Source organism: Ruditapes philippinarum, unplaced genomic scaffold (assembly GCF_026571515.1).
Source record: "Ruditapes philippinarum isolate M1 unplaced genomic scaffold, ASM2657151v2 ctg827_1_1_1_1, whole genome shotgun sequence".
NCBI classification, from domain to species: domain Eukaryota; kingdom Metazoa; phylum Mollusca; class Bivalvia; order Venerida; family Veneridae; genus Ruditapes; species Ruditapes philippinarum.
In genome coordinates this window covers 210,440-231,651 of record NW_026865957.1, presented here as the reverse complement: position 1 = coordinate 231,651, position 21,212 = coordinate 210,440, and the positions used below count along the sequence as shown (strand labels likewise).

The window sequence follows — 21,212 nt, the reverse complement described above, 5'->3', positions numbered from 1 at the left end:
TATTTTTCAAGAGATTCCATTTACTATTATGTAATTAATTCATATTTCTATGTACACAAAAGTGCTTTAAGCAATATTGACTTGAATCGTGTATGTAAATGTTATGAATGAAATAAAAAAAATGATTTAAAAAATATTTGCTTTTTTTTTTCATATATCTTGGTTAGTTCACTTGCTGTTTTAGTTTAGAATGTAAAGGGAACTTGAATTTGACAGCATATCTTTATATGCAGAGGATTTTGAACATTTGCTATGATTGGCATTGTTCATGGTTTACAAGTGCTTTAGGAGGTTCCCCCTACCTCTTCCTTGTCCATTAAACGTTATGGGGATAAGCTGAGTGAGACATTAGATCTTTCTTGTTTTCCACTGTGAATGTGGTGGTAACGAAAAGTAGCTGGGATAAAGACTGTCAGAGGTTAGGGGAGAGGGGGCGGTAGTTAGAGAGGGATGTGGATTCATCATCTTGTTGTGCCCATGAAACGGCATTTACCCAGGATTTCCCCGTCCAAAAGCCAAGTTACTGCTTTTCATCAGATGTTGGAACAGTGTTGCCAAATGTAATTGCCAATTTACTGTCGCTAAAAAGGGTTCTCCAGTAACTAGTTGTTGGAATCAGATATGTAATCGTGGTGAAATGACTAATTTCAATGAACATATATCATTGAGGTAAACCATTTCAAAATATGAAATAAAATGGCAGAATATGCAAGAAAAAATATCTGACATATGTTTGCGGTTCGGATCGGAATATCCGTCCCTCTGGAACACGTCTATGGGCGGTAACTCGGCAAGCCCCGTTACCGCCCAATGGGCGGGTTCCCTCAGGACGGATATTCCGGTCCGAACCGCAACATATGACGGATATTATACATATACAACCTGGTCATAATGGAATATAAGAAAAAAAAGCAATAAAGGATATATAGATTTTTTTCTAATTTCACATGACAATTGGCTATACAAAAAGTTTTATGAATGCCGACGGTAAATAATGATCCGTTACAACCATTAATCAAGTCATAGAATAACGTCTTAATGTGCCCATCATTTCTGTTGACATGTAGTAACATATCCAGTCCCACCCCAGCAGTTTTTTTTAATTTAAACAAAATGAAAGAAATGAATGTTTTCATTAATGTAAATTGAACAATTTAATGACAATCAAAAGATGTTTTTTCCATGTGCTGCTATCGTTTCTTTTGAAATGCAAATAAAGATATAAAAATTCTTTATACATCATTCACCAAGTTTAAATGAAATTTCTCATTGTTGCTTTTACGTATAAGGTCAACGAACACTGTTATGTTGGTTGGCGATTAACTAACAATAACAATTTCCACTTGAACGCGTTTATACATGCCATCTGTTATGTATAATTCTTTTAATAACATAAAGGAAACTGTTAACCGATTTAACAGATTTTAGATTTTGCGAAAATATGGGTTAAATTTTCCGCTTTTATTGTGACAGAAACTTCCCCGTAAGTTGAGACAGAAGAATGATTTTGATATTATATCTATACGTTGGATGTTTGTATACATTTATTAATGGTAAGACTGTATAATATTTTATATAATTAAATAGATATATTATCTGACATTATGTGTTGTACATCATTATACTACTTTTATTATATTATATTATTCATGTGCACAATAAAATAACAACGTTTATATTGTCAAGGGTACGAGCAATAAATGAATTCTTATAACAATATTGTATTATTTAAATATTTGTAATTATAATATATCAAAAATCAAACAGGAGTCTTAAATATGGACTATTAAATTTCATATTAATTAGCGGTCATACTTATTTTAGAGATTTTATCAACAAAAATATATTTGGTTACACGTGATTGCTGTTTTCCACCCACTTCGCACACAAATATAGACTTAACAATTTATTGATTAATTAATTAAGCCTTTATAATATTACACTTTTCGAGCAACTCTCATATAACTACAAATACTTTATTGCATTAAAACAACTTGTTCAATAGCAATGGGTACATGTAATGTGACTCCCAGACTTTGATTTTATCTATATCGGGTTCAATGTTAACACTGAAACATACTTTAAAAAGATACTATGATTTTTATATAGATCGGATCCAATGGTAACACATAAAAGTAAGACAAATTCACTGATCGCGCCTTAAAATTTAATTCCATATGCTATCAGTTTCCGGTGGCAGGTTATATTGGCACCAAATTATTATCAGAGCACCTCCGATAGGTTCGAGTCTCAACATGTTAGGAACCTATCCAGCTAGCCAATTGTTCTACCCAGCTGCTCTCCCGTGCACACCTTACAAAGATTTATATAATCAAGCCCCACCTGGAAAACTAATATAGGTCGTTGTGTCTTTTTTGTAAAGATTTTAGCTCATTTCTGTTTCTTTTCTTTATTTATTTATGCATTTATTTTTATTTTATTTGTTTATTTTTTCATTTTTCCGACACATTGGTCATTATATGTTAAAAGAATTTAAATCTTTAGAAAATCATTGTTGTTTCTACATGTATATACAATAAATATAAGACGCCATTACACTAACTCTACGGTTTTCATTCATTCATTCATTCATTCATTCATTCATTCATTCATTCATTCATTCATTCATTCATTCATTCATTCATTCATTTATTCATTCATTCATTCATTCATTCATTCATTCACTCACTCACTCACTCACTCACATTTCTTATTTATTTATTTATTTATAAAGTTATTAATTAATTTATTTATTTATTTACTAGGTGTGAGAAGTGAGGCCGCTTGCTACAACCATGATTTCACCGAGGTAAAATTTTGCGATTTCGGATGTTGTGGTAACGACTTAGAACTTGAATGCTGTCTACATGGAAGACTTATACCATATATAGTCGCCGGTGTTATGTTCCTAGTAGTATTAGCAATAGCTGTATTCGTTATATGCTACCGGAAACGGAAGGACCTCAAGCGGATGCTCAATTCCACAAGCAGACGAGATATAATTCATGATCGTGTATTAGGCTTAAATAACACCACAAGAATCATCGGTTATTCATCGCATTGTAAGTAAACTCAAATATACATAGTTTGTTTTTTGTATTTACAAACATCCGCAAAGTATTAGAATGAATTCTACATATTTGTTAACAGGGTATGTTTGCCCATTTCTTTCAATGTTAAGAAAAATGAAATGCATGTGTGGTGAGTTATGAATATATTTAGTCAATAAACAAATGAGCGCACATAATTGAGAATTGTACTTGAATTGTTTGAGTTGAAACAGATGGTATATACGGCGAAGAAGTCATAGTCCTTTAACAATACATTATTACACTGTCTTCAAATGTATTTTTATGAGTCGTTCAAAACTTAAGGTACAAGTATTGTTTTTGTACATTTCAGCCACACCCTCCTCGTGCACAATGGCTCCTCCTCCGTACATAGGACCGCCGCCACCTTACACTGCCGTCCAAGTTTCTCACGAAAACATTGAACTGACGTCATTAAATATGCAACAAATTGCCAATCAAAAACGAACGCAAAACGAATACAGTCACACACTAGATCCCCAAACTTCACAACAACAGCACGGCGAACTGCCTCCACCATACAGTATTAATGCCGATGTTGCTCATCGGGCTTAAAATGAGATAAAGAAGAAATAGGATGGAAACGTTAGATGACAAAGATATAAGTACTAGTCAGGGGCACTGGATTATTTATATCGTTGTAAATGAAGGATGTGAGACAGATGAAACGTTTATTTATCAAGAAAAGAAAGAAAAATGTTCAGTAATACTTACATGAACCAGTCCCAAAGTGTGACTAGCTACCTACTCTAACAAAGAACAGTAGGGGGTGGGGGAGACTATCTAGTTACCGGTGACGTAATTGTGTGACAAATTATATGTTAGTTTTTATATTTTACCAATTTTTGTATACATGCACACGGAATAAAAGCATAGTTTACACATGTATCGTTCGATAATTTAATCTAAAGGATTACAATAAACCCAATTACAGCCACAAAAATGTTATTGTGTAATAATGTATAACCTATTGAATTGTATAATATTGTTTAACTGCGTGCGTAATATTGCAGTTTTACACATGTAAAATTATGTATAAAATACGTTACAACATGTTGAAATAAAAATAAAAAACCTTTTATTTACCTTCTTTAGTTTAGAAAACACCATTCATTTAATAAAGAGACTTTAAATTACATTGTATTGAGATTTTGACATAGCATTTATTGATCTTAGGTCTAACCAACATAAAGTGGACATTTTAAAGTTACGCTTACGTTCACAATTCCCAGGTGAAAATGAAAAAGTTAGATTCCTACGCAGCAATCCTCAGAATTGGACTATTTTTCTTGATACTGCGAGGTATGTTAAATGCATTTGTATTATATTCTAAAATATATATTTATTTCCGAACAGTTGTAAAGATACAGCAATGGTGATTGTATTGCTTTACTGTCTTCAGTCCGTTTGATAGTAAGCGCACTTTTCGTAAACATAAGTACAAGAGCGTGGTTCAGAAATACCACAGAGCAATTTAAATGGAGAGTAAGCTGTCGTCCTCCTAAAAACTTTATCAGGAATAAATCATCTCGCAAGTTCTCATTTTCGTGAGAATTTCTAAAACTATGTTTGAAACGAGAAAATGTACCACGTTATATAAAATTTGTTACGGTTATCGAAAGAAGTGACAAAAAGAAGTTGTAAAAATGTAAAATAAAAACCATTGAATATTAAGAAAATCAAAATTTTTCTCGATACGGTTATGTTAAAACAAGATGGCAGAAATTGGTCAACTTGAAGGGCCAATGAATCTCGTGCAAGGAATTGTGGGTCTGGTCGGGAATATTTTTAAAGATTCTTTATGTATCCGGCAATACATAAAAAAAGAACATGATAAACGACATGCAATACTTAACAATTTATTAGTAATAAGATCGATATGCTAGCGGCAAGTGAATTTACTCGTGCCGCCCGTGCGGACCAAAGTCCTTGCCATTTGAACGTAGACTGCAGTTTTTACAAATGTACATATTGTTAATTTCCCCCCTTAAAATGATGAATGGTTTAGTCTTTAGAATGGACAAGTCCATTTAAGATATTTAGAGTGGTAAGGATTAATTAGACTTATACTGATGAATAGCCATCACTATATACTATTTCATTTCAACAGTTAGTACGTGAAATCTTGATCGGTTTTTAAGAAATTAATTGGAGAACGACATAACTGCTTTGAAACAATATTGCACTACTTTCTTTGTGACGCTTCTTAATTAAGATGTATTTTTTTTATCAGAATAAAATTCAAACTAAGTGTCATCTGAAATTATCTAATAGAATAAGTATTCGTGCATTTGCAGATAATTGTACTCGCATAAACCTATTATATACATGTAAGAGTAATTCTTGTGAAATTGTCGAAATAGTGACGATATTTTATCTTCGCCGAGGCTTTTATGATATGCGCTTTAATACATATTTCTTTCTTCCATACAAGAGGTACAATGCGAAACAGAGTGCATAAACGAAGTTCGGCATGAGTTATACATGTGTGACAATGGATGCTGTGGAAATAGTCCCGACAAATATTGTTGCGCGACATCATCTTACATAGCTTATATTATCGTGGCCGCAATCTTACTATCAGTGCTAGCTGTATTGCTTATTGCTCTTTGGTACAAGAAGAAAACAGTTTCACGGAGGAGAACCGGACCGTCCGGTATTTCGATACGTATGACTGAAGATAGACCTTCCAACCTACCACGAGCATGTATCGATGGAACTGACAGAAGGAACTTTAACTATTATCATCTACAATGTGAGTAATGTTATTGTATAATTTTTGTAATAGTTTTTTCCCCTCTCTCAAAATCGCGCTTCCTGGAAAAATTGATACGACTAGCCGCGTATCGATATTTTTTAGAAAGTTCAGAGAGTTAAAACATATTATGTGAACAAGTGTCAATCTTTTCTCAAAATAAATAATAAATAATAATTGAAAATAGTAAAAGTTTAAGGATGACTATAGACTGACGGTTTTAGGCAGTAGTATGTGCGGGAACGGTATTTTTGCCTGTTTACAGAAAAGTTTCATAACAAATCATTTACCTTGAATTCTATCATGTGTTTTCATTGCTCTAAAAGTGCACATCATACCAATTAAACCGCTCTTATAGACACACTTGTTGATTCATATCAAATTTAGCCTAACATCGTAGCCTATTTTGAAAAGAAGCAAACCACCTGTGCAGCTATTATATATATGTTGAAATATGAAAATCTTAAAAATAAATTTTATTATTTTAGGGGTGTTCGGACAACCAATGGCTCCTCCGCCATATTATGTCGACTCAGCTTCCGCTTATGGCACGCATGCGTCAGATACTATTGGTGGAAACACTTCCGGTCGGATAGTCGAATGGCAACAGCATCAGAATACCAACGAGTATAATCGGACAATTGGCAATAATTCTCCACCGCCACCGTACAGTATATAAAGTAATCACGAAAAGCAACACCTGAAACGTTTGAATTGATAACGCCGTTGAACTGAAATTGCTTGCTTTGAAAAGAGATGAATTTGAAGAGCAAATACAACTGAACAGATAAAATAGTGATAGAAAGAAGTTGCTGTTAACTGTTTCAAACGTATGAGACATTTTATACTAGTCAGTGACACAGGTTTTAAAGTTTTACTTTGAGAAAAATAGTCATGGAAGTCCAGTAAATATAAATAAAAATGATCTACTGTAATATATAGGCATTGTATCTTTGAAGTTGCAGCAGTGTTAACAAATGACACATGTATATGTATTATGTGTTAATATCAGCACTTTAGACCTTTTATCTCTTGTGGTAGTTGTGTAACATGGATGGAACATTAAACATTATACCTCAAATGAAGCAGAGCATACAGTTTGGAATTTTAAAAAAAAAAATCCGTACATTATCTCAGTGTTTTATATTGTTCTTGTCTTCCGGGTTTCAGGATACTCTATTGTTAAGAAGGCTGACTACTGAAAAGTCAACTGGTTAAGGCGCAGGTGTCATGGAAATACTTGAAACTGTAAAGATTCAGCTAAGGAAAATTATTATAATCAACTACATTTTAAAGCCACATTATGCATCAGAATTGAATACATTTGAGCCGCGTCACGACAAAACCAACATAGTGCGTTTGCGACCAGCATGGATCCAGACCAGCCTGCGCATCTGCGCAGTCTGATCAGAATCCATGCTGTTCGCTTATAAACCCTATAACAAGTAGAGAAACTGAAAGCGAACAGCATGTTCCTGATCAGACTGCGCGGATGCGCAGGCTGGTCTGGATCCATGCTGGTCGCTAACCCATTATGTTGGTTTTGTAGTGACGCGGCTCATTTTCCCTTATTTAGAAAGAGCAAATATGAATATTATAATGTTTATAATACTAGATGCTTATTTTTTGAAGGAAGTAGTACTGAATGTGAAATATTTTGTCACAAAAGTAACAAAAAGTAACCAAAATAGAGTATTTTGACTTCCATACAAAATATTAAATCTCTATTACTGTACTTATTCCCAGAAAGAAAAAGAAACAAAAGATGGTTCAAATCATTGGCCTAGCTTTAGTTACTTTTTGGAAACTATAACAAGAAACCAAAAAGAAGAAGCTTTTGAAAAAATAAAAGCATATCTGTGACATAATGGACCTTTACTAAACATGCATAATTTTCGAGTGTTACATAATTATACCTCCTGGGCAACCAGAACTTAATTTAATTCAATTTAATAAATCAATTAATTAAATTAAATTAAAATGAAAGAATTAATTAGATTTAATATATAATTTATTTTAATTTAATACAAATGTTATTAATTGTTTTACATACAAGATGGATGTAATTTGACAACTTTTTCTATGTTTCCTGCACTTATTGTGTGCAGTATAATACTATTCCTTATTATTATAGTATTACGAAATTTCTGTTTGCTTATCCCTACACAGATGTATACGTACATATTAATAAGTTTAACAATTGTTTATGCCACTTTCATTGTTTCACTGTACATGAATATTAAAGACACTGCTCGACCAAAAAGTAAGAATATTCATCAAGCAGGCAGATTTTAACATGTTTGTCTTTAGTCCTTATAGGCCGCAATAGATTTGATCCATGCGAGCAGTGCAGACCAATATCAACCAGCACACCAGTATCGCCTGATCTTGGTCTGAACTGTTAGTTATTTAGTTAATACCTTATGGAAATTTGCCCTTAAATGATGAATGGTTTTATCCAAATTGAAAGATGGACAAGTCCATTAATAATTATAATGGGTAATGGTTAAAATTCTTAAAATTTAATATAAAGTGCGTTCAGTGAACAATTCAAAGGCCAAGCTTAAAAAGTATGTTTTTACAATAAGAAAGTTTTTTTTTAAGTTGCGTCGATATGTGCCTTTAAACCTCCAACATTTTCAAAATCTAGTTATTTAGTTACACTTAGCCTATTACAGCTCCAAATCCCTTTCAATATTACAGTTATAATCAAAATACAATCGAATGAAGTATTTTGAAATAACTTTCTTGTGACATAAAATGTGGACATAATATATGCAATCATGGATTTGCAGGAAATGTTCAGCTCAACTTTTATTTTACTACTTATTTTGTTTCTAAAGGGTTAGTATATTATTAGTGTATATTATTTATTTCTTTAATTCAACATAGTTTAGACCAAAATCATTTTGTTTCACATGATAGCGAACATTTGTATTTCTCTTGACATTCTATTATGAAATTTCTTGTTATAATCTAGGCTTAGCATATCGGTATTTTACTTTATGTAATAAAAAACTTTAAATTATTGAGATAAGATATGTCCACCTAGCTCAATAGGTAAAGCATTGGGTTAGTAATCGGGGCGGTCAGTGGTTCGAGCGTCGGGGCAAGGCGCAATTTTCCCGTGACAATACTTCTCGGACATGAGTCTATTTTCTCTCACAGCTGATTCAGAACCCATGTGAGATTAGTAATCAATCACTTTCGGTGAAATTAGTTATTGATTACTGATTATTGTTATCCAGTTAAGCCGGTTTATTGATCGACCGCCGAATTATGAATGAAAATGTGTTACAATTGGTATAAAATTCAAGCTAAACGATAAAAAGTACTGCCCAAGTCAATTGTTATCACGGCTATCTGAAAAGAGAAACGCATAGAGAGCAGGATTATACGAAAGACCGATGGGGACATTTCAACTTCATGAATTTTCGATTTCATTTTCGTGAAGTCACAATTTTACCTTCGTGAATTCACGTTTTCAACATACGGATTTCACCATACCACGATTTTAGCTTCAGGAATTTACGATTTCAACTTCATGAATTCACGATTTCAACTTTACGAACTCACGATTTCAACTTCACGAACTCACGATTTCAACTTCACGAACTCATGATTTCAACTTCACGAATTCATGACTTTAAGTTCACAAATTCACGATTTTATCTTCATTAATTCACGATTTGAACTTCATGAATTCACGATTTCAACTTTATGATTTCACGATTTCAACTTCAGGAATTCACGATTTCAACTTCATGAATTAACGATTTCAACTTCATGAATTGACTAATTCGTGAGGTTGAAATGATGAAATCGGGATTTCATGAAGTTGACATGTCCTCACCAGTATTTCGTCTGTCTCCGCCTCATTGCTAATTCCCATTAAGTAAAATTGACTTTTTATTTGTTATAGGTATATCGGCGGAGTACTGCTACAACACGTATTATATGACAGCCTACGACTGTAATAATGGTTGCTGTGGTGATTATTACAGTTCTAGTTACGGGTGTTGTGTAGAGGTAGGCACCATTGCCGGCGCCGTCGTCGGGGGAATCATAGTCATTGTTATTATAGTTGTTGTGATCATAGTCTGCAAGCAGCAAATGACAAAGAGAGGAAGAGTCGTCAATCATCCGCCGCAGAATCATGCTCCTCCTACTGTAACAGTGATTCAACCTTCAGCTCCACCCTATAGTAAGTTTTCCCTGTCTAATATAATCATGCTTTATCAGAAGATACCGGTATAAAGTATATTTTAAATTAAATAAGTTATTCAAAATCACCATATTTCAGATGTCATTTACCACATCTAAGTGGTTACAATAAAAATTGTGAAGGATTACTAGTATATTGTAGTTTGTCATCTCGGTGCATACGTCTGTAGGTCGGTTTGTACAATTTACTGTTTAGCCACCCCTTGTCAAATCCGACCTCCTTTGCACGGCACAAATACAAGCTTTTATGCAGTTGTCTGGTATTCTCATCATTTGCACGGTACATTCAATATTTGCTAATCGCGCTTATTAAATCAACCCTTTTAAGATATGTTAAAAGTTAAAACCTTTGTTAAACGACCATCATTTGCATTCCCTACATTCACTCACACATTGTAAGTCTATTGAGACAAACCTTTTTGTTTTATTCGTCTATTACGACAACCATTGCGTGACAAAGATTTGGGACAATGTTTCACATCTACAAATTCGAGCTTTGTTATACCTATTTTAGCCCCGTTTATCTACACGGCATATAAATGTTGTTACACCTAACTCCAACCATCCCTGGCACAGCACAACTTTTTCTACCGGTCTATTACAACCATCATTGGCATGTTATAAAGTCAAACCTGTTCTACTGGTATATTGTGACTATCTCACGCAAGGCATATACTCTTAACTTATTCTTACGACCGTTTGTAAAAGGGTACACATTCAAAACTTGTTATAAACTTGTTGTTGTCTATTACGACAATCTTCGGCAAGCCAATTATATTAAATAAAGAAAGAAACAGAATCCTTAAAAAAAACGTTCAAAACGACAAAATTGCTCGGTTAGAATGAGCCCGTTTATGGACGGTACTGGTAAGTTGAAGTTAACGTCCGCGTCCCTTAGCATCGGCAAAAGCAGTTTTCAACATTTAATCATGAAAATAGCGAAATTTTGATTTAGAAACATTCCCAGATTTGTTCACACAGTGGTTATTATAGAACCTTCAAATGTCAAATATAATGATCTAGAAATATCACATAATATGTACGCACAACAATAATGTAATTTTGGGCTTGCACAAGTATCTGATCAATCACACATGAAAAGCATAGAAGCAATGCACATAGCCAGTAGGATTTGTGCTATTTGATATTTAATACATTTGTATTTAGAATAACTTTTTTATATTTTGACATTTCAGACCCACAAGGACCTCCAGCGCCGGGCTACCACGGACCTCCTCCCGGGGCACCTGGATTCCACCCCGGAAACCAGCCTCCACAGATGTACCCTCCTCCACCGCCTGGAAACGCGCCTCTTTATGACCCCGCCTACCCACCTAAATAAATTACTAAGTACATTTGTGTACTTACATATAGCAGTGACAGAATCATGTCACATACTTAAATATGATTGGATAAGAACTTTATTAAAAAATTATTAGAACATAACAGAGCAAACTAAGATTATACATTTATTTTATTTTGAGGCCATTGTTTGCGAAAAATATTTCAGATGTTTACTCGAAAAATTTGTAAAGTTATAAAGGAGATTTTGATATATTTAATTAACATATTATGTTCACTATTTATATGAAAAATAAAACGTCGTTATTGTTATATTTTGTTGTATTATTTTCTTATTCTTAGACGTTGATGTAGAATTCTTAAAGTAACGGGTCATATGTAATTTTGGTCCACAATGACAAGTTCATTGGGTGCCTGTCTAACATAATTAGTGGTTAGACCTAAGATGTGCCCTCCGTTCGTGCATTATTTAAGGACTAGATGGGTCTCATGAATGGCCGACCTTCCGTAAGCTAGCTGTACAACTTCTTCACATGAGAGAATCTAAAGTCCATTTGTTCCCACTTCGGCAAATGGTAGTGGTTGGTTTGAAGTCAGCAACCTTAACTTTAAGCCACGGAGGCCCCCATTGTCGGTTTGTAGCCTAGACAATTAAAATGATTGAAGGGAAATAACAAGCAAAATAGTTATGATTAAAGCCGGTCGTTTTATAGGGGTCAAATATTATCGAAATCATTTACAACTGGGATTATTCAATCTCGGTCAAATATAAATGGAATTATTTGGACAATTAAAGGAGCTTTTTTGAGATCAAACAGCCTAAAAACATAACAATTTATTGACATTCTTACAAAGATCATGCCAACCACTTAATTGGACAATCCTGCAATTAATATGTCTTTCATCGGCCTGATTATACAATTTGTACTGCTTTAAGATGAAAGAAAATGTGAAATATTATTGTAAACTTAGCATAAATTCTAAAATGACCTTATTCTTCATCACTATTTGTACAAATCTTCAGATTTAGCTTGCTATTTAATAACAAAACTCGCACTAAGTCTTTTATAAATAAAGTGTAATAACTAGTAAGAATGCAAAACATTTTCAATTTAGTTCAACAACTTAAGAACAAAGTCATACTACTGTATTAATTTTCCCATAGACTGGCATTACAAGAAATTACCACTAAACTAACCTTAAAATTGAGTATTTATGCTAAAGATGGGGTTTTTCTAGAAGAATGACATACCTGACATACTAAACTGACCTTGTTATACAGGGTTTGACAGTCCACATTTTTCGCAGTGTTCCAAAGATGATTCCCCCTTTTCAATGAAATTTTCTGCTGATCACAGGACTGACATATACTATTTTTAAAATGCAAAAATCCAAATGAGAAATTATCCTAGAGACCTATATGGTAAAGTTCATTTTATTAAGAAAACAATGCAGTGTTAGTTTCATAAACATTTTTCATACTTGTTAACATTACATGCTTATCATTGAATCTTACGGTTTTTCCTGCCCTTTTCGCAGCCAATCACTGGCCATGTTACAATACAGTAATCTGACAAAGAGCGTAGTAGTTCTGTAAAAGTGGACATAAAAGAACTATTTGCTAATGCTTAGGCGTATTCAGACATGAACCAACTTATCTTTCCGGCAGGTTTCTTTGAAAACGACACACAAAGTAGAACTGCACGATCTCACAAAAGAAAACAACCAAAAAATGTTTTAAAAAATATTTGGACTTGTGTGGACCGAAAAAACTGCGCAAGTGTTTAAAAATAGAGCACAGAATACTGATATACTTATCTCAGTGTTTCAAAGCATTTCGGTTTTCTGGTTTAATGATTTTATTGTAAAGAAAATTCATTTTTTTTTAAGAAAACCTCGCAAAATACCAACAGTATCATATCTTAAAAAGGATCAGATTTCATATATGAAGAAATATCAAAATATACTTTATATTTATGATGAATGGTTTAGTCTTTAGAATGGACAAGTCCATTTAAGATATTTAGAGTGGTAAGGATTAATTAGACTTATACTGATGAATAGCCATCACTATATACTATTTCATTTCAACAGTTAGTACGTGAAATCTTGATCGGTTTTAAGAAATTAATTGGAGAACGACATAGCTACTTTGAAACAATATTGCACTACTTTCCTTATGACGCTTCTTAAGATATATTTTTTATCAGAATAAAATTCAAACTAAGTGTCATCTGAAGTTATCTAATAGAACAAGTCTTCGTGCATTTGCTAATAATTGTAAACGCATTAACCTATTATATAAATGTTAGAGTGATTCTTGTCTAAAACTGAAAAGAAATTGTCGAAATAGTGACGATATTAAATCGTGTAGTCATATCGACCAGCCTTTAATGATATGCGCTTTAAATACCTATTTCTTTCTTCCATACAAGAGGTACAATGCGAAACGGAGTGCATAAACGAAGTTCGGCATGAGTTATACATGTGTGACAATGGCTGCTGTGGAAATAGTCCCGACAAATATTGTTGCGCGACATCATCTTACATAGCTTATATAATCGTGGCTGCAATCTTACTATCAGTGCTAGCTGTATTGCTTATCGCCCTTTGGTACAAGAAGAAAACAGATTCACGGAGAAGAACCGGACCGTCCGGTATTTCGATACGTATGACTGAAGATAGACCTTCCAACCTACCACGAGCATGTATCGATGGAACTGACAGAAGGAACTTTAACTATTATCATCTACAATGTGAGTAATGTTATTTTATAACTTTTGTAATAGTTTTTTCCCCTCTCTAAAAGTCGCGCTTCCTAGAAAAATTGATACGATTAGCCGGCTATCGATATTTATTTAGAAAGTTCATAGAGTTAAAACATGTGAACAAGTGTCAACCTTTTCTCAAAATGAATAATAAATATATAAATTGAAAATTTTAAAAGTTTAAGGGTGACTATATATAGACTAACAGTTTTAGGCAGAAGTAGGAAACGGCAATTTTGCCTGTTTACAGAAAAGTTTCATAACAAATCATTTACCTTGAATTCTATTATGTGTTTTCATTGCTCTAAAAGTGCACATTGTACCCATTAAACCGCTTTTATAGACACACTTTACTTTATGTTGTCGAGTCATATCAAATTTAGCCTAACATCGTAGCCTCTTTTGAAAAGAAGCAACCCCGATCCCCGCTGTTGAAATAAGAAAATCTGAAAAAGCTATTTTATTATTTTAGGGGTGTTCAGACAACCAATGGCTCCTCCGCCATATTATATCGACTCAGCTTCCGTTCATGGCACGCATGCGTCAAATACTATTGGTAGAAACACTTCCGGCCAGATAATAGAATGGCAACCGCATCAGAATACCAACGAGTGTAATCGGACAATTGGCAATAATTCTCCACCGCCACCGTACAGTATATAAAGTAATCACGAAAAGCAACACCTGAAACGTTTGAATTGATAACGCCGTTGGCTTTGAAAAGAGACGACTTTTAAGAGCAAATACAACTGAACAGATAAAATAGTGATAGAAAGAAGTTGCTGTTAACTGTTTCAAACGTATGAGACATTTTAAACTAGTCAGTGACACAGGTTTTAAAGTTTTACTTTGAGAAAAATAGTCATGGAAGTCCAGTTAATATAAATAGAAATGATCTACTGTAATATATAGGCCTTGTATCAATGAAGTTGCAACAGCGTTAACAAATGACACATGTATATGTATTATGTGTTAATATCAGCACTTTAGACCTTTTATCTCTTGTGGTAGTTGTGTAACATGGATGTAACATTAAACATTATACCTCAAATGAAGCAGAGCATACAGTTTGGAATTTGTAAAAAAAAATCCGTACATTATCTCAGTGTTTTATATTGTTCTTGTCTTCCCGGTGTCAGGATCTTTTGATTTTAAAACTCTATTGTTAAGAAGGCTGACTACTGAAAAGTCAACTGGTTAAGGCGCGGGTGTCATGGTAATACTTGAAACTGTAAAGATTCAGCTAAGGAAAATTATTATAATCAACTACATTTTAAAGCCACATTATGCATCAGAATTGAATACATTAATGAGCCGCGTCACGACAAAACCAACATAGTGCGTTTGCGACCAGCATGGATCCAGACCAGCCTGCGCATCCGCGCAGTCTGATCAGGATCCATGTTGTTCGCTTACAAACCCTATAACAAGTAGAGAAACTGATAGCGAACAGCATGGATCCTGATCAGACTGCGCGGATGCGCAGGCTGGTCTGGATCCATGCTGGTCGCTAACCCATTATGTTGGTTTTGTCGTGACGCGGCTCATTTTCCCTTATTTAGAAAGAGCAAATATGAATATTATAATGTTTATAATGCTAGATGCTTATTTTTTGAAGGAAGTAGTACTGAATGTGAAATATTTTGTCACAAAAGTAACAAAATGTAACCAAAATAGAGTATTTTGACTTCCATACAAAATATTAAATCTCTATTACTGTACTTATTCCCAGAAAGAAAAAGAAACAAAAGATTGTTCAAATTATTGGTCTAGCTTTAGTTACTTTTTGGAAACTATAACAAGAAACCAAAAAGAAGAAGCTTTTGAAAAAATAAAAGCATATCTGTGACATAATGGACCTTTACTAAACGTGCATATTTTTCGAGTGTTACATATACCTCCTGGGCAACCAGAACTTAATTTAATTCAATTTAATAAATCAATTAATTAAATTAAATTAAAATGAAAGAATTAATTAGATGTAATATATAATTTATTTTAATTTAATACAAATGTTATTAATTGTTTTACATACGAGATGGATGGAATTTGACAATTTTGTCTAATATGTTTTCTGCACTTATTGTATGCAATATAATACTATTCCTTATTATTATAGTATTACGGAATTTCTGATTGCTTATCCCTACACAAATGTATACGTGAATATAAATAAGTTTTACAATTGTTTATGCCACTTTCATGGTTTCACTGTACATGAATATTAAAGACACTGCTCGACCAAAAAGTAAAAATATTCATCAAGCAGGCAGATTTTAACATGTTTGTCTTTAATCCTTACAGGCGGCAATCGATTCGATCCATGCGAGCAATGCAGACCAATATCAACCAGCACACCCACACCGCCTGAATCTTGGTCTGCACTGTTAGCTATTTGGTAAATACCTAATGGAATTTTGCCCTTAAATGATAAATGGTTTTATCCAAATTGGAAGATGGACAAGTCCATTAATGATTATAATGGGTAATGGTTAAAATTTAATATAAAATGCGTTTATTATCTTTGGTCAGTGAACAATTCAAAGGCCAAGCTTAAAAAGTATGTTTTAACAATAAGAAAGTTTCTTTTTTAAGTTGCGTCGATGTATGCCTTTAAACCTCCAACATTTTCAAAATCTAGTTATTTAATTCAATACACTAAGCCTATTACAGTTTCAAATCCCTTTCAATGTAACAGCTTTAAGCAAAATAAAATCGAATGTAAAATTTTGAAATAATTTTCTTGTGACATAAAATGTGGACATGATATATACAATCATGGATTTGCAGGAAATGTTCAGCTCAACTTTTATTTTACTACTTATTTTGTTTCTAAAGGGTTAGTGTATATTACTTATTTCTTTAATTCACTATAGTTTAGATCAAAATCATTTTATTTCACATTATAGTTCTCTTGAACATTTTTTATTGAAATTTCTTGTAATAATCTAGGCTTAGCAAACCGGTATTTTACATTATGTAAGAAAACTTTAAATCATTCAGATAAGATGTGCACCCACTTAGCTCGATAAAATGTTATATTAGTAATTTAGTAACCTGGCAGGGGGGCGTGTCACTTTCCACTGGTTCGATCTTCGGGCAGGGCGTTATTTCCCCGTGATAATACATGAGTATTTTGTCTCTCATCGCTGGTTCGGAAACATTTGAGATAAGTAATCAATTATTTTCGATGAAATTAGTAATTTATTACTGATAATTCTGATTATAATCATCCAGTTAAGCCGGTTAATGATCGACCGCCGAATTATAAATGCAAATGTGTTACAATCGGTATAAAATCAAACAAGACATCAAGTTCTGTTACCATGACTCCACGTAGATAGCAGGATTTTACGAAATACTGGTGGGGACATTTCAACATTATGAATTCCCGATTTCATTTTCATGAATTCACAATTTTAACTTCGTGAATTTGCGGTTTAAACTCTTCAAGATACGGAATTCACGGAATCAAGATTTCAGCTTCATAAATTCACGAATTCGTGAAGTTGTAATCGTTAATTAATTCATGAAGTTGAAATCAGTTCGATCGTGAAGTTGAAATCATGAATTCATGAAGTTGAAATCGTGAATTCATGAAATTAAAATCGTGAATTCGTGATGTTGAAATGATGGTATTGCAATTTCACGAAGTTGAAATCACGCATTCGTAAATTTGAAATCGTGGATTTATGAAATAGAAATCGTGAATTCTTGAAAATGAAATGGTGAAATCGGGATTTCATGAAGTTGAAATGTCCCCACGAGTCTTTAGGATTAGAACCAGCTGTCTCCGCCTCACTGCTAATTCCCATTGAGTAAAAATGTTTTTGTTTTTTATGTTATAGGTATATCGGCAGAGTACTGCTACAACACGTATTATAGGACAACTTACGACTGTAAAAATGGTTGCTGTGGTGATTATTACAGTTCTAGTTACGGCTGTTGTGTAGAGGTAGGCACAATTGCCGGCGCCGTCGTCGGGGGAATCATAGTCATTGTTATTATAGTTGTTGTGATCATAGTCTGCAAGCAGCAAATGACAAAGAGGAGAGGAAGAGTCGTCAATCATCCGCCACAGAATAATGCTCCTCCTACTGTAACAGTGATTCAACCTCCACCATATAGTAAGTTTTGCCGGTGTTATAATTATTATAATCCATGCTTTATCGGGAAATACCGGTATATAGTATATGTTCCTTAAAATATTCAAAACCACCATATTTCAGATTTCATTTACCCCATCTAAGTGGTTACAATAAAAATTGTGAAGGATTACTAGTATATTGTAGTTTGTCATATCTCGGTGCAAACGTCTGTAGGTCGGGGTTTGTACAATTTACTGTTTAGCTACCCCTTGTCAAATCCGACCTCCTTTGCACGGCACAAATACAAGCTTTTATGCAGATGTCTGGTATTCTCATCATTTGCACGGTACATTCATTATTTGCTATTCATGCCTATTAAGTCAACCCTTTTAAGATATGTTAAAACCTTTGTCACGACCATCATTTGCATTCCCTACATTCACTCACACATTGTAAGTCTATTGAGACAAACCTTTTTGTTTTACCCGTCTATAACGACAACCATTGCTGACAAAGATTTGGGACAATGTTTCACATCTACAAATTCGAGCTTTGTTATACTTGCTTTTAGCCCCTATTATCTACACGGCATGTAAATGTTGTTACATCTAACTCTGACCATCCCTGGCACGGCACAACTTTTTTACCTATTACAACCATCATTGGCATGTTACAAAGTCAAACCTGTTCTGCTGGTATATTGTGATTATCTCAAGCAAGGCATATACTCATAACTTATTCTTACGGCCGGCTGTAAAAGGGTACACATTCTTGTTATACCTGTCTATTACGACCATCTTCGGCAAGCCAATTGTATTCAATAAAGAAAAACACGAAACCCCTTTTAAAAACTCGCTCAAAACGACAAAATTGCAAATGTTGCAGGCTTGGTCAGAATGAGTAAGTTAACGTCCGCGCACCCTAGCACCGGTTACAGCAGTTTTCAACATTTAATCATGAAAATGGTGAGGTTTTGAATTTAGAAACATCCCCAGATTTGTTCACACGGCGGTTATCATAGAACCTTCAAATGTCAAATACAAGGAATCTAAAAATATCACATAATATGTACACACAACAATAATGTACATGTAGTTTTGGGCTTGCACAAGTATCTGATCAATCACACATGATAAGCACGGAAGCAATGCATCTATCCAGTAGGATTGGTGCTATTTGATAATTGAGCCGTGTCATGACAAAACCAACATAATGGGTTTGCGACCAGCATGGATCCAGACCAGCCTGCGCATCCGCGCAGTCTGATCAGGATCCATGCTGTTCGCTATCAGTTTCTCTACTTGTGATAGAGTTGGTAAGCGAACAGCATGGATCCTGATCAGACTGCGCGGATGCGCAGGCTGGTCTGGATCCATGCTGGTCGCAAACCAATTATGTTGGTTTTGTCGCGACGCGGCTCATTTAATATTCAGAATAACTTTTTTATATTTTGACATTTCAGATCCACAAGGACCTCCAGCGCCGGGCTACCACGGACCTCCTCCCGGGGCACCTGGATTTCACCCCGGAAACCAGCCTCCACAGATGTACCCTCCCCCACCGCCTGGAAACGCGCCTCTTTATGACCCCGCATACCCACCTAAATAAATATATAAGTTCTTACATATAGCAGTGATGGAATCAAGTCACATACCTTAATATGATTGGATAAGAACTTTATTACTTAATTATTAGAACATAACATAGCAACCTAAGACTATACATTTATTTTATTTTGAGGCCATAGTTTGCGAAAAATATTTCAGATGTTTACTCGAAAAATTTGTAAAGTTATAAAGGAGATTTTGATATATTTAATTAACATATTATGTTCACTATTTATATGAAAAATAAAACGTCGTTATTGTTATATTTGTTTTTTTTTCCCTTTTCCCTTTAGATTTGATTTTAGAATTTTTAAAATAGTAACGGGTCTATGTAATTTTTGGCCCCAAAATGAAAAGTTCTTTGGGGTGCCTGCCCAAACAAAATTTTAGTGGTTGGGACCTCAGAGTCCCCTTCCGTTCGTGCATTTTTAAGGACTAAAAAGGGTCTCTTTTAAAAGGGCCCCAAACCTTCCGTAAGCTTTCTGTACAACTTTTTTAAACATGAGAGAATCTTAAAGTCTTTTGTTCCCACTTCGGCAAAGGGGGTGGGGGTTTGGTTTTGAAGCCCAACCCAACCTTAACTTTAACCCCACGGGGCCCCCCCCATTGTCGGTTTGTGGCCTAGACAATTAAAAGGGGTTTTGAAGGGAAAAAAAACAAGAAAAAATATTTAAATGTTTAAAAGGGCCCGGTTTCGTTTTATAGGGGTCAAATATTATCGAAATCTTTTACAACTGGGATTATTCAATCTCGGTCAAATATAAATGGAATTATTTGGACAATTAAAGGAGCTTTTTTGAGATCAAACAGCCTAAAAACATAAAATTTGATTGACATTCTTAAAAAGATCATGCCAACCACTTAATTGGACAATCCTGCAAAGGAAAATAAAAATATATACTCAATTAAATTGAAAATCGATTTTTGTGTACGGTTAGGTCGATTTTGCAACGCTTTTCGTTTTAGGGTCTTTTTTCGCATTAAAATTATTATGCTTGGGGAAAAAAACAGGGCAAAGGAATGATCTGAAAATGTGCATACAAGTTATAGGACCAAACCCACATCAAGTAGTATAAAAATCTCAGAAGAATTTACAGTTCCGTCATGGTCATGTCAAAATACCACAGTGGAGTACCCGATCGATCGACTGAAACTAGGATGTTTGTGATCATTCATTCGAAAGTTGAGCAGAATATTTCTAGGGCGGTATGTTCAGAATTATTAAATCCGTTGAAAATACTGGGAATTATATCTTCGTAATTTGGGGATATTCAACTAACAGAGTATAAAGTATCAACATGCGTAATAACTGATATAACCAGTAGACTAGGCTTAATTTAAAATAATAATAATAATTACAATTATAAATAATAATAATA

At 34.0% G+C, this 21,212-nt stretch overlaps 4 protein-coding genes across 5 annotated transcripts; all 4 read left to right on the top strand.

The window, feature by feature from the left end:
* The first annotated feature begins 1,374 nt into the window (after positions 1–1,374).
* On the top strand, positions 1,375–3,982 carry LOC132730856 (uncharacterized). The gene is made up of 3 exons (XM_060716930.1): positions 1,375–1,553; positions 2,766–3,062; positions 3,403–3,982. The coding sequence occupies exons 1-3, from the start codon at positions 1,502–1,504 to the stop codon at positions 3,642–3,644; spliced, it is 591 nt and encodes a 196-aa protein (XP_060572913.1). The 5' UTR covers positions 1,375–1,501; the 3' UTR covers positions 3,645–3,982.
* Positions 3,983–4,057: 75 nt separating this feature from the next.
* Positions 4,058–11,663, top strand: LOC132730852 (uncharacterized). 2 transcript variants are annotated; one of them, XM_060716922.1, is made up of 3 exons: positions 4,058–4,391; positions 9,767–10,048; positions 11,265–11,663. In XM_060716922.1, the coding sequence occupies exons 1-3, from the start codon at positions 4,328–4,330 to the stop codon at positions 11,408–11,410; spliced, it is 492 nt and encodes a 163-aa protein (XP_060572905.1). In that variant the 5' UTR covers positions 4,058–4,327; the 3' UTR covers positions 11,411–11,663. The 2 variants fall into 2 exon arrangements, with proteins under 2 accessions (XP_060572905.1, XP_060572906.1); XM_060716923.1 differs by lacking the exon at positions 4,058–4,391 and adding an exon at positions 8,552–8,688.
* Positions 5,528–6,736, top strand: LOC132730853 (uncharacterized). Its single transcript, XM_060716924.1, has 2 exons — positions 5,528–5,844; positions 6,333–6,736. Exons 1-2 carry the CDS (start codon positions 5,574–5,576, stop codon positions 6,521–6,523), a joined length of 462 nt encoding a protein of 153 aa, XP_060572907.1. The 5' UTR covers positions 5,528–5,573; the 3' UTR covers positions 6,524–6,736.
* A 5,162-nt stretch (positions 11,664–16,825) lies between the features above and the next one.
* On the top strand, positions 16,826–20,079 carry LOC132730851 (uncharacterized). Its single transcript, XM_060716920.1, has 3 exons — positions 16,826–16,977; positions 17,987–18,265; positions 19,689–20,079. The coding sequence occupies exons 1-3, from the start codon at positions 16,902–16,904 to the stop codon at positions 19,832–19,834; spliced, it is 501 nt and encodes a 166-aa protein (XP_060572903.1). The 5' UTR covers positions 16,826–16,901; the 3' UTR covers positions 19,835–20,079.
* Positions 20,080–21,212: the final 1,133 nt, after the last annotated feature.

Bases quoted from the DNA above. Each gene is read 5' to 3' on its own strand.
- LOC132730856 (XM_060716930.1), top strand. From the start codon at position 1,502: ATGATTTTGATATTATATCTATACGTTGGATGTTTGTATACATTTATT. The intron at 1,554-2,765 runs GTAAGACTGTAT...TTTATTTACTAG, and splicing joins TTTGTATACATTTATTAATG to GTGTGAGAAGTGAGGCCGCT. The intron at 3,063-3,402 runs GTAAGTAAACTC...TGTACATTTCAG, and splicing joins CATCGGTTATTCATCGCATT to CCACACCCTCCTCGTGCACA.
- LOC132730852 (XM_060716922.1), top strand. From the start codon at position 4,328: ATGAAAAAGTTAGATTCCTACGCAGCAATCCTCAGAATTGGACTATTT. The intron at 4,392-9,766 runs GTATGTTAAATG...TATTTGTTATAG, and splicing joins ATTTTTCTTGATACTGCGAG to GTATATCGGCGGAGTACTGC. The intron at 10,049-11,264 runs GTAAGTTTTCCC...TTGACATTTCAG, and splicing joins ACCTTCAGCTCCACCCTATA to ACCCACAAGGACCTCCAGCG.
- LOC132730853 (XM_060716924.1), top strand. From the start codon at position 5,574: ATGTGTGACAATGGATGCTGTGGAAATAGTCCCGACAAATATTGTTGC. The intron at 5,845-6,332 runs GTGAGTAATGTT...TTATTATTTTAG, and splicing joins TAACTATTATCATCTACAAT to GGGTGTTCGGACAACCAATG.
- LOC132730851 (XM_060716920.1), top strand. From the start codon at position 16,902: ATGATATATACAATCATGGATTTGCAGGAAATGTTCAGCTCAACTTTT. The intron at 16,978-17,986 runs GTTAGTGTATAT...TTTATGTTATAG, and splicing joins ACTTATTTTGTTTCTAAAGG to GTATATCGGCAGAGTACTGC. The intron at 18,266-19,688 runs GTAAGTTTTGCC...TTGACATTTCAG, and splicing joins GATTCAACCTCCACCATATA to ATCCACAAGGACCTCCAGCG.